Genomic DNA, 13,216 nt, shown 5'->3' with positions numbered 1-13,216 from the left:
AAAATCCGACAAAACCCAACCGTCCCCTACCAAGCCTGCAACAGTCAAGATCATTGTTGCATGAAAGAAAACCATGACATGCAAAGGGCGAGGTCGTGGTGGATTAAAGAGGAGTCCCCCAATTTCAATGATGTTGGACTCTAATGTCGATATTGATTCTGAGAAAGATAAGCTTACACTTAATGAATTGGCAAGTGAAATCAACAAAGAGAAAGTGATCGTTGAAGATGTTTTTGAAGAAGTGGTTGTTGTCGAAAAAGGAAAAGAAAAGGAGAATGTTGATGATGTTGAGAAAGAAAAAGAATCTGGAAGTATTGTTGAAAAGGAAGTTGATGTCGGAAAAAAAAAAAAAAAAAAAAAAAAAAAAAAAAATTATACTCCAGTCGAAAAATCAGAAAAGGAGGTTATGCATGAAGATGAGTTCATCCCAAATGATGCACAAATTGATGAACCAACCAATTATGACAAGGTACTTGATAACGGTCTTGATCCCCTCTTTACCGAAAACCCCCAAATCCAAATCCAAAATTACAGAACTTTTTGGTGATGGTGATAAACCACTTGTTGAATCTCATCTCAAACCAAACACAAAACCCAAACCCATTACCAAAAGAAAATGAGGATCAAATCCCAAAGCGGCCAAGAAGCTTAAGTCTGGTGCAACAGTTGGATCAACTGTTGCAATGGGTCCGGTAAATGCGAAGTTAGATAAGATTTTGACCATTGTGACTAGGCTTGTTGTCAATAATGAGACCTTTAAGAAGTAAGTTGTTGCGCTCAAAATCATCAATGAACATCTCATAGAGCGTGTCCAAATCGTTGGAAGAAATGTTCCCAATGATGATGAACGAACCATCTTTTGCCCAAATTGCCTTCCTAACCCTTTTGGCTTCTTGTCTTAATATCTCATGCAATCTGTGAACTATTTTTAAGCTTTTCTCGAACAATTTGCTGGTGGTTTATCTTGTACTACTTGAACATGTTTTCATCCTTCTTTTGATGATGTCAAGAGGGGGAAGTATGTTAATTATGTGTTTATGTTCATTCAATGACTCTTAGGCTAACGTTCACCGTGAAAATGTCTTAGTTATAATGATTAGATGTTCTACTTAGGATAAGCATGTTGACTCTCTCATTCACCTTGATCATGTCATGTTTATTTGATGTCTTATTGAATATGGTTCAAAGACCGACTCACCATGGGCTTAGGGGGAACTTAACACATATTTAAAACTTGCCATCATCAAAGGGGGAATTTGTTAGAACACATTTGGTTGATGATGCCAAGTTTCATTTGTTATTTAATTGTTTGCCTCTTAGTTAAATTGTTTAGCAAAATTGAAGCTATTGATGATCAATCAAAGAGTCCACAAGCTAATCAAAGTAACAAGATGATCAAGATGAAGGCAAGACAAGCATGCCCATAGTCTAGAAGAAATGTTGTAAACGAGGTAGTTCAACATAGTTCTTTTACGCATAAGTTATGGCAAAACCATGCAACAGTTCGAGATTGTTGCACCATGGTTTTCGGTACTAACGAATGGAGAAATTTCGGGAAAATTTACAAGTATTTGAAATTCTTTAAAAAAAGCTTTTCTATATTTAAAACAAACATTATTTCAACTGGAGAACAAAAAGAACAAAAGGAATATGTTTGCACAATAGCCAATCCCATTAGTGCAAGTTGTTTTCTTTATGCTAAAAACAAGACTTATGTTTTTTTTACTTTATGGGGAACACTCCTTTTACCTTGAAAGAAATGCAGCCACCTTGAGTCTCTCAAAAATGTTTGTTCTTTATATTTTTAAATGAAAAATACATGCTGCAACTTACGGATGTTAGATTAAAGTAGTATTTAAGGTCTTTATCTTACATACTACCTTTATCTATAAATAGCCACTTCATTTGTTCATTTATGGCAAGACTTTGAAAGAGCATTCATTGTAAACATTTTGCAAATCTTTTCAGCATCAAAAGCTTTGTTCTTCAATATTTGCAAAACCGTTTTCTGTTTTCAAAAGTCTTCACTTGTTGTTTCAAAGCTGTAAAATCTCCAAGTATCAGTTCGCTTAACTGTTGCATAAAGAATATGTTCAATGATTCTCGTGTTTAGGTCTTAATTGTAATCTCCATGTTCTTAAGTGAACCACTGAGATTCTGACTCTGTAAACCGTTGAGATAGAACTTTAAGTCTTGAAGCGGAGTAGCTTTGAGCAAGGGAAAGTCTTGAAGCGGAGTAGCTTCAAGCAATTGCAACCGGAGTAGGTTGGCGAGTTATTTTCATTGTAAGGGGTTTAGTTAAGTTTGAGTAAATTTCTAAACAAACAATAAAATAACGGTTGGACGTAGGCTCCGGAGTAGGAGCTGAACCAATTTTTAAAACATCGTCTTGTTTGTTTATTTATTTTTACATTCGTTTATCTTTTGCATTTTTATCTACCTATCTCGTTGCAGTCTTTGTGCAATTGATTCGATCACATTGCATATACTGTCATACCGTTTGTGAACTTACAATCCATTAAGTTTCTCAAACTCGTACCTAATAGATCTTACTTGTGTTAGTCATTAACCAAGTAAACGAGAAATTTTTTAAAAGGTACACCTAATTCACCCCCTCCCCCTCTTAGGTGTTTATCGTTCTTAACTCTTCAGACAGGAAATGGCGTACTTTCACGAAAGAAGTTAAATGATTAGATCCGTTAGTTTTGTGTTAAACGTTATATGGATACAACAAACCGCTAACCAATGATGGATACAAGTATTCCATATAACGTGAAATGGAGCCGTTACATGCCTACAATAGCTCAGATGTTGGACCGTCTTAAAATGACTTGATATTCCACAAAAGGAACACAACTAAACAGGCGCTTATGAGAGGTTCATTTTCGCGTACAAGAGACCCAAATCAGTTGATAGAGCAACGTAAGGGACCTTACTACAGATGCGGAGCAAAGGCTTTGAAAACCTGTTCGTAAACAGGCCTTTTAAAGTCAACTGCCTGCATAATAAATTTCAAAACCATAAGATTAAAGTGGGTAAACATTATGAGTATTATATACGAGTACATTTCATTGATGCAAAATAGGGGGAGACTCACAAGCTCTGCTACTTGCTCAGGTGACATCCATTCCCATTTGTCAAACTCCGGTTTCTCTTTACCGTCACCCAACAAATTGATCTCGTCATCGTTTCCCAAGAACTTCAGAAGAAACCTGCTTGCCAACAATAAATTCATGACATTCTTTTCTGACTGGTGACCTACACTGCATATTCAATCTTCTAGGCAACACATCATCTGAAGGGGGAATCGCGTAAAAAGAAAGGACCGAGAAAAGGAATTTTTATTTATGAGATGGGAGACCAACAAACCGATATATACTAGCCACACAAACAAAGGCTCCATACAACTCACATAATCATCGCTTTTTATCGATGAGTTTACTACTTTATTCCAAGATGTAAAAATAAAAAGATCAGCAGTAAGCAGTACCTCACCACTTTTGTGTTTGCCCTTTCCAGCCTGTTCCCCATCGACGATTTAGTTTCTCCCGAACGTCTGGTGGGTAATCATAAGTCAACCAACATGGTACCTGCTTAGCAGAAGAAAGACTTAACTAAGACAAACAAATCTAAAGGACACTCGTAAGTCCTAGTTTAAAAGCATGAATGTTACACGAATAAGCTGACTGATCTATGATGACATAGCTGTTTTTGCGATTCTGGTCATCACACGGCAAATTAATTCTAGCTATAGCAAAAAAAAAAAAAGTTCCTCCCAGTAAAACCTGCTTCTATCATATTTATGATGCATCCACAGAATAGCTTTATGGGTTGAAAGGCCATACATACCTCAGCAAGGACTTCGACTGATGTAACTCCTGTTTCTTCTTTGAGCTCCCTGATAGCCGCAATTCGGGCATCTTCTCCTTCGTCGATACCACCCTGTGTATCCAAAACACCGATAGTGTGAGTTCCTTCTGTTCTCATTAACAATAAGAGGAGAGAAGATTTTAAGGCGAGCTTCAACAGCTTTGACAGCAGCAAACTGTGTCGGACACTGCATCATATGCTGCAGCTCTTAAATTCAAGCCTTTTTTTGTATGCTTTTATTACCTCCGTAATGGGAAGTAAGGAAATCCTAGCAGACAAAAGGTCGCTACCAAATGTGAAATATTATAGATCCTGAAGTAACATAGTAAATGCTTACGCATTTGAATTCTCCGGCAATATTTGAGACTACATATATTAAGTGGTGGAGCGAGGGGGGGCTAGCAGCCCGCTGGCGTTTGAAATTTTCGAAATTTTTAGGTAAAATTTTCGAATTTTTTCGAGGTCCTCGCTAACTTAAAATCCTGGCTCCGCCACTGCATATATTCTTCTTACTAAATTCACCTCATAAGTTCTAGTTGTATAGTTTGGAAAGAAAGTACTGAAGAACAGAAAGGTGATCACCAAACAAAAGCAACTGTAAAAGCAAGAAGCAATTGCAACTGTAACTTGAGTATACTACACTTCAATCCGATTATTTTTCCCCAAACAGAATCGCTATTGTATAAAACCTCTTGAAACCCGGACCTCTCACGCAGTCAGGACTTTAACAATTTCGAGAGGCAGTCTGGCTTGAGGCAAAATATAATTACACTACGCAGCATTCAAATTGGCTAATCACTTGAATGAACTATATATGACAAACAAGTCCATTATCGAGGCTTTAAAGTATGTAGAGCAAGATTGACGCAAAATAGGCAGTAAGCCAAATATTGTTCAAGCCTATTTTGTTGCATCTTTCATTCTAATATCTGAAGTCCGAGCTGAGGACAGAGTTAAATATTCGCATTGAAATAAAAATAAACTCTACCATCGGCTCCCTCCCTGACACTGAACTTCAGAGATTAGATTCTTAATTTATCGAGTCGAGCACTGAACTTCAGAGATTAGATTCTTAATATATCGAGTCCAGTAGTATCTCTAGTAATTTAAGCATTTTGTTTGCAGCTAAAATCGCAAAATATTATCCTTCTCGTAAGCTCTACGAAAATAACAAAAATACCTAAATTCAAGATAATGAAATATCCTTCGTTCCCGTCATTTGTTTACCTTTACAGTTCGCACAAAGACTATGGAAAGAGGAGGGGGCCAATTATTGAATGATAAGTAGAGCAAATTGGGTGTGCAGGATTAAATTGCCCATCAAAGGCATTCCCAAAATAGAAAGGTAAACAATTGAATTGAGACACCCGAAAATGGAATAGGTAATCAAATGACAAGGACGGAGGGAGTATACAAACAATAAAATTAATCAATGATTGATTATACACCAAAAATGAATTACTCCATCCGTCCCAATCATTTGGTTACTTTGATTAAAATACCCCCTCAGGCCTTCACAACGAATATAAAACGTAAATAAATGACTGAGACGGAAAGAGTACAAGAAAACGGTGTTGCTTACTTGAGGTATTTGCCAAGCGTCACGCATATGAAGCCTCGAGGCAGCAAAAATATGCGAAAAACATGAAAAGAAAACAAACAAAATGAAATGTAGAAATTAGGGCAAGCAGAAGAGAGGGAGAGAGAGATAGATAACAGGAAGTAAAAATGGAGTACCTTTTTGGAAGGATTAATGAGACATATGCCAACATTTGGTCTGTAACCTTGAGGAGGAGACTCCATGGAAGAACAAGAAGAAGAAAAGAGGAGGTGAAATCAATTTGGCTCCACACCTCAACTAACTAGTCATTTGTTGGTAGTTGGTAGAGACTACTGACTAGGGAGTCGCGCAAACGGTCAACTGAGTCGGACTCGGGTCAACTTCGAATTTGTAAAGTTCGGGTCATTTCGAAATTATGTTATTTATTATCATTTATTGAGTTATTTATGGATAATAATCAATTTGTAATAATAAATATTCGAAATGGATTAAATTTGGTTTGGTTTATTCGAGCCCCTGTCAAGCTTGGGCTTGAGTTTGAGTGTTGGCCGGGTTATTCGGGTCGGGTTCATTTTGCTAGGTTTGATATGAGCCTAGGTAGGAAGTCATGGGTCGATAATTTGCCTCTTCAAGTTTAACTAGACCTGGCAAACAGGTCAATCAGGTCGGATTTCTATCAGGTCAATTCAGGTTCGGGTTTGCAAGAATTCAGGGGGGTCGGGTCATTTTCGGGTGGGTTATTTTCATTTTGGGAAAGGGTCCGGGTCAGATTTGAGTTCCCAATTCGAACACGGTAGGACTCGAGTTATTTGGGTCGGCTCAGATTTGTCATGGCTAGTAGTTGCCCATCATGGTGTTCTTTTAGAAAAAAAAATGTGGTTGTGGTTGGGTTGACGGGTGAAATAACTAAACTTAATTTTGTAAGTTTAAATTGATTTTTAAGTAAATATTTCTTTTTTGACAATCGAGTTAACGAGTTCTACAATTTAATAGCACGCTTATTAACTTAACCTATGAGCGGCTTTATTACAAATTCTAGGAACATAAGCAAAAGAAATACAATGAAAGTTTGCCGCGCGAGATCGGTGATATCGTCAACAATATTTCTAGTCCAATGTTTGAGTTGAGAAAACTTCAGGACTTGAACAAGAACCGGCAGACAATCAGAGAAATTGTTAATATGAAGGATGTTGCGAGTAGGGATGTCAATTTCACCCGCACCCGATCAAAATCCGATCCACCCGATCCTAAAATACGGACAAAAACCCGACCTAAATGGATGACGGATGGATGAAACGGATGACGGATGGGTTGGATGAAGAAATTTCACCCGTCATCCATCCACCACCCGATTTTATTATTTTTGATTTTGAAAAAAATATATGTATTACATTTTTAAGATAGAAAATATTCAATTTCTCTTATTTTTCTACCCTCATTATATATATTGTGTGAAAATACTCACTAAAGTTACATTAAAATGATTATAAACTTAATTTTTGTAAAGAATAAAAAGTCTTTATCATTTTTTTTAGTCTTAAACATACATATACACTATCACCCGTTTATCACCCGATCCACCCGTTTCATCCATGGATGATGGATGGGTGGATCGGATGACGGATGATAATTTTAATGGATGACGGATGGGTTGGATGAGATTTTAATGTGACGGATGGATGACGGATGAGGCTTCACCCGATCCGAACCCGATCCATTGACATCCCTAGTTGCGAGAGAGCGACCACTTCAAGGTCTCCCTAATTGCCAAAGCTTCCGTTTACTCAGGATTCTCAGCACTTCCTTTGATACATAATTCAGACACAACATCATTATCAAACATGATACACCTACCAAAACCAGCAGCAAGCTCCTTAGACCACGCAACATCCACATAAATATAAGACCGAGAGTAGCTCAGGGAACTCTGAATCAAAGAAAAGGATACTCCATTCCTAAGGTAAAATCAAGTCTTCCCCCAAAGGTGTTTGAAAAGCTATGGACCCCGGTTCCTATCTTCAGCACAAAGAGCCAAGTTAAGAGAATCTTGATATAATAAGATAGCACCAGTAGGGGAACACTGAGTATTATCAAAGAACTTTCTGCATCTTACCACCCAAATAGTTCAAATAGTACACAAAAAAAGAAAGACAGACCTCTTGTTTATTGGAGTATTAGCCTTAAAAAGAAAAAAAAACCAGTTGCAAACCTAAGACTGGAGGTTCAAATTATCCTCTGATTGTGCCCGAATCCCCAGAAGACTTCCAGCCCAAACCTTATTAGCAAATGAACAATCACGGAAAAGGTAGTCAGGCGTTTCCATTTCTTGTGAATCACAAAGCAAACCCTTATATTTTTGGGCTCATTTGATGATATATTATATTTAAAGGCGGGCATCTCATCTTTAAGTGATCTTTAAGTGAGTAACTTATAACTATTTAATAGACTTTAAATTTCATGATGTTTACCAAATTACCATATTGGAGAACTAATAGCTTATGTAAAACCGTCTAATAAGTCATAACTAATTTAATTAAAAAGCAAATTCTCATTCGTGACAGACATATTTGTCAAGCTTGCGACGGGTTAAGTATTACCAATGTGGGATAGATAAGACAAAAGCAGAGTGCCTAGGCAGTAGCAATCTGTTTTGTCTTATCTCACATGGGTAGTATTTGACCCGTCGCAAATTTGTGACGAATATGCCCATCATAAGGAAGACTTGCTGTAATTAAAATCAGTCCGTTTCATTATAGACGGTCACTATCCGTCTATAGCTATAGACGGATAGTTGTCCTCTCACAAAATTAAAGTGGAAGGACAAGTGATGAGTATTCATTTTTCATCCACTTCCACTACCCACTTTCAATTATGAGAGATACAATAACTATACATGAATAGTTTTCGTCTATAATTAGAATTTGTGAATTAAAATATGCCCTCAATTTCTAAGTTCGTTACTAGAATTAATCATACGCCAGGTCTCATGTCACATTTAGTACATTGCATTATTTTAATAAGATTAAACTATTGATGACTCGTCACCCCCAACGTAAGCATATGATTTGCCCGTACACCTTAACACTATGCACAAATCACAATCATATCTTAAGGCCATTATTAGTATAAAAAGCATGTGTATTGCTTGTGATCATAACCATAATTCAAACTAATATCAACAGTTCTTTGATAATACACATTCATTCTTTCAAACTAGCTTATATATTCTCAAAAATTTACTTGAAGCAATATTTGGTAACTAGTTTTTCAACCCAAGAAAATGGAAAACAAAAATGTTGTAATCGTAGGTGGCGGTATGGCTGGTGCTCTTCTAGCTAAGCACCTTCAAAATGATGTTCATGTTACTCTCGTCGACCCGTATGTACCCTTATTTTCAAGATTTTTTTTTTCACTTTACAATGTTTTTAATAATTATTACTCGTAGTAATAAGTTACGGAGTATATTTTAGTCTTATTATGATTTTTATTTATTGAGAACCTGTGATACAAATGCATTTATGCATGTAACAATTGAATTATGGTTAGATTGTTAGGTAACTTGGCTTAAAAAAGTCGTACAAAATCTGTTATTACTTACCGAGTTTTTCTAGTAAATGCCCATTTAGCACATGTTAAGAAAATAAAAAATAAAAATAATTAAAGCCATTTTTATGGGAAATAGAAATAGGTAATCACCTTACCCTTTTTCTAATAAAAAAACATTTAATTATTTTATTTTGGATTTCTTTACATTTTGCTTAATGTGATAGAAAAAATCTTATTATATTTTTCTTAATATTTGTTTTGCTATAACTTTTGAGCAAATTTGTTCAAAGTGCTCTAGTGGGGAAGCTTTCTTTTTACGAATAGCAAAAAAAAAAAAAAAAAAAATATGGGAGTAAGACTATGTTTGACAAGGTAAATAAGGTACCTTATTTAATCAAAATTTTAGTTATCTTATTTGTTTGGGACGTGACAACTGACAAGTAGCTTATTTGTTAAATAAGCTAGTTGAAATGAAAAGTTACATAAGAGTAGCATTGGGAAATAAGCTACGCGCTTTATTTTATTTTACTTTTATGTCCCTTTAATTTATAATATTAAATACTTATTATGTATTTTGCTAAAAATCAGCTATCAATTCAGTTAGTTTGCCAAACATTTTTTGTACAATCAGCTATCTTATCAGTTCCTAATTTTCAGTTACTTTATAAATTCCATTTTTAGGTTTTTAGGTTTCAGCTAGCTTTACAGCTAGTTTTGCCAAATAGAGTGTAACTTTGAGCAAAATTGAATCTTAATACTTAATGTCTCTTACAACTTTTTATTACTACCGTATTTGCTTTTTCTTCTTATTGTGACTTGTTATTTGGAAAAATTAAACAGAAAGGATTACTTCGAGATCACCTGGGCGACATTGAGATCAATGGTAGATCTTTCATTTGCAGAAAGATCATTGATAACTTACACTTCATTTCTACCACAAGTGAAGCTGGTTACATCTTTAGCCAAGAACATCACACGAAATGAAGTAGTTGCCGCAAATGGTGATCGTATTCCTTATGATTATCTTGTAATTGCGACTGGTCATGTGAATTCCGATCCTGTGAATAGAACTGACAGTCTTCTTCAGTATCAAGCAAGTAAGACTTTCTTTACAAAAAAAAAAAAACAATATAATATGTCTACTAATAATGTTATAAGAGACCTCTCAAATGGTGGGAGTAAAAACGTTCATCTTGCAATGAGTTATTTTCGTAGTAATAATCATTAATGAAATTGGTTTAATTATAATAAGACTTAGGATAATAAGAAACTATTCTTATTTATCGAATCATTTTGTTTAATATACAAAAATAAAACAAAATACTTCGTAACTACTCATTAAACTGATATTGTTATAACAGTCATTAATCAAATTTCAATTAGTGGGTTATTTGGAAACCGCCTCTTTTCTAATAAATATTCGATATTTTGATCTTACAGATAATGATAAAATAACATCGTCAAATTCCATATTGATCATTGGAGGTGGTCCAACCGGGGTAGAACTTGCTGGAGAAATCGCTACACAATTTCCTAATAAGAAAATTACTTTAGTAAATCGTGGATCAAGATTATTACAATTCATAGGTCCAAAGGCATCACAAAAAGCATTAGAATGGTTAATCTCAAAGAAAGTTGAAGTCTTGCTTAATCAAACGGTTAATTTTAAATCATCATCTGAAACCGTCTACGAAACATCACTTGGAGAAACTATTGTTGCTGATGCGTGTTACAATTGTACTGGAAAACCGTTGGGATCATCATGGCTTAAGGATACTATATTGAAGGATAGTTTGGATACTCAAGGGACTTTGGTGGTTGATAAGTACTTGAGAGTTGTTGAACATAAAAATGTCTTTGCTATTGGGGACATTACAAATAGGAAAATGAGATAGCGACACCAGGTGTTACCGAATTTCGGTAACACCATGGACATTTTAGTAATTTTTCCATTATTTTCATTTCCCTCCATAAGAACTTAAAATTCAAATTAGTCTTTTAATAAAGGGTAATATAGGAATATTTCAATACAATTACATCCCGAAAAAGCTTCGATGATATCTTGTTCACCATTTTCAAAAGATTGTTAAACTGGATGCATCAAAGAATGATATAAATTTGGTCTAAAGCAATAACATAGCTTCATTAATTCCTATTTCTAAACCTGTTTGACTGCAAATTAATCAAATAATCAAGATAGTTATCAATTTCAAATTTTTTACGTTGAAAAAGACGGCTTGATGGCACCTTGGTGAAGTCCATAAATTGGAGATTGATTGCGGTAATGCCTACGAGAAGATGTATGATACTATGATTTTGTATTTTGATGATAGAAAATGTTTGATTTAATTCACAGATGATGAATATAAAAAATTACACTTCTATCCTTCTACAATTGGCGCAAAATGAAAAAGGATTCTGAGTTTTATTTAATTTTTTATTATATTTAATTAGGGTGTTACTGAAAGTCGGTAACACCCGGTGTCGCCCTAGCACTACCCTTACAAATATACCCGTAAGTTACATAACTTCTAATTCTTTATGGTTTATTAAAATATAACTCACATAAGATTAAAAATATAAAACATGTTATTTTAGAGATAGGATCACTTATTCTTCATGTTGCATGACTATGTACATTTAAGGGATTTTTTTACGCTGTATCCTTATGTTTTTTTTAATTCTACTATATACCTTTAAATTTTAAGAAACATCTAATATACCCCTAAACTCCTAAATTATCTTCTTAAATACCCAAAATATCCAAATTTGGGTTTTTTAAGCGTTAAATATTATCACATAAAAATGTATGTTGATGAGTAAATGATGATTATGTTGATGGTTCAACGTATTTCAAATGAGTAGTCAACTAAAACCGACCAAATATAATATTTAAAATTATAAATTTTGCGCATTTAAGGTATTTCAAGAGCATTTTAAAGAGTTTAGGGGTATCTTGTGTGTTTCTGAAAATGTGAGGGTATATCGTAGAATTCGAATAAACACAGGGTACATCATAGAAAAACCCTTTATTTTTTTTATGTACTCCCTTCATCAGCTAATAGATCCTACAACCAGTTGTATGCTCTAGAACTCGAGTTATATAATAAATTTTTCGAGTTTTGTTTTAAAGAAGTCGAGCTATAACATAAAATTTCTGAACTCACTCACTTAAACATAAAAAGAATTAACTTTAAGAAAGCTCAAAAAAATTACACATAAACTCGATAAGATATAACTTGGTTGTATGATGCTATTGTACCACTGGAGGTATGATGTTATTTGTGCTCCCTTCATCCCATATATAAGGTCTTTGTTACTTATTAGGAAGGAGGCCATATCTAAAAATTACACATAAGCTCGACAAATAATAATTTGTAGGATATTAATAGTTGATAAATGATAATTTGTAGGATGTATCATGTATATATAATTAGTTATTAAGAAATATTATCATTTCATTAATATCAAATTAGTGTGAATATTCTTATCTAAATCTCGTACCACTCAATAGTCTTAACATTTGTCAAAATTAAGTATGTGTTTGGAATAATTTAGTAATTTTGGTATTTTCAATATGATATCAGGAACTGAAACAAGGGTTTCTAGCAATGAAACATGCCGATTTAACCGCAAAGAATATAAAGGCGTTGCTTAAAGGAGGAGATGAAGAAAAATTGGGTGCATATAAGCCTGCGAAACCAATGGCATTTGTTTCACTTGGAAAGAAGGAAGGATTGGCACAAATTATTAATTTTACTATAAGTGGATGTCTTCCTGGTTTGATTAAATCAAAAGATTTGTTTGTGGGAAAGACAAGGAAAACATTAGGACTCAAACCCTAAATCCCACTCATGCATGTTGCTTGATGAGTTGATTTTATTTTTCTTGCATTATATTTGTGTGGTGTATTGTCTATGCTTATAATAAAAGATTTGTGTAATGTATGAGCTTTGGGTTTTGTTATGATTGTATTCTTAAACTATATTATTTTGGTATGATTGCAAAATCGCATTCATTACCTTTCTCTTAATCACTGTATTGTCCATCATCACACTGACACTGTCCACCGACATCATCATGTATGCTGGCACCCCTTTAACCGTCTTGGCTATTGTGGTCTTATCAATCGTTGCATGCTCTATGTTTGGGTTTGACGAGGGAGGGGGTTTCATGGGTGGGAAAATGGTTTTAAGGCGGTGTTTGGGTTTTTTCGAGGGAGGGGAGGTTGGCGGTTTC

General features: G+C 34.7%; 1 protein-coding gene and 1 pseudogene across 1 annotated transcript; one reads left to right on the top strand and one right to left on the bottom strand.

The window, feature by feature from the left end:
• Positions 1 to 2,651: 2,651 nt before the first annotated feature.
• Positions 2,652 to 5,560, bottom strand: LOC141596442 (nudix hydrolase 26, chloroplastic-like). The gene is made up of 5 exons (XM_074416604.1): positions 5,453 to 5,560; positions 3,850 to 3,942; positions 3,496 to 3,590; positions 3,098 to 3,212; positions 2,652 to 2,998 (listed from the first exon to the last, which is right to left on the bottom strand). The coding sequence occupies exons 1-5, from the start codon at positions 5,477 to 5,479 to the stop codon at positions 2,936 to 2,938; spliced, it is 393 nt and encodes a 130-aa protein (XP_074272705.1). The 5' UTR covers positions 5,480 to 5,560; the 3' UTR covers positions 2,652 to 2,935.
• Positions 5,561 to 8,641: 3,081 nt separating this feature from the next.
• LOC141594155 (uncharacterized) lies at positions 8,642 to 12,903 on the top strand (annotated as a pseudogene).
• Positions 12,904 to 13,216: the final 313 nt, after the last annotated feature.

This window comes from Silene latifolia, chromosome 8, assembly GCF_048544455.1.
Source record: "Silene latifolia isolate original U9 population chromosome 8, ASM4854445v1, whole genome shotgun sequence".
Lineage (NCBI taxonomy): Eukaryota > Viridiplantae > Streptophyta > Magnoliopsida > Caryophyllales > Caryophyllaceae > Silene > Silene latifolia.
This window is presented reverse-complemented; position numbering and strand designations above follow the sequence as displayed.

Excerpts from the sequence above, each read along its gene's own strand:
- LOC141596442 (XM_074416604.1), bottom strand. The coding sequence starts at position 5,479 with ATGCGTGACGCTTGGCAAATACCTCAA. Across the intron at positions 3,213-3,495 it reads AAAGGGCAAACACAAAAGTG|GTTTCTTCTGAAGTTCTTGG; the intron begins GTGAGGTACTGC and ends GTTGGCAAGCAG. Across the intron at positions 2,999-3,097 it reads CTGAGCAAGTAGCAGAGCTT|GCAGTTGACTTTAAAAGGCC; the intron begins GTGAGTCTCCCC and ends TTTATTATGCAG.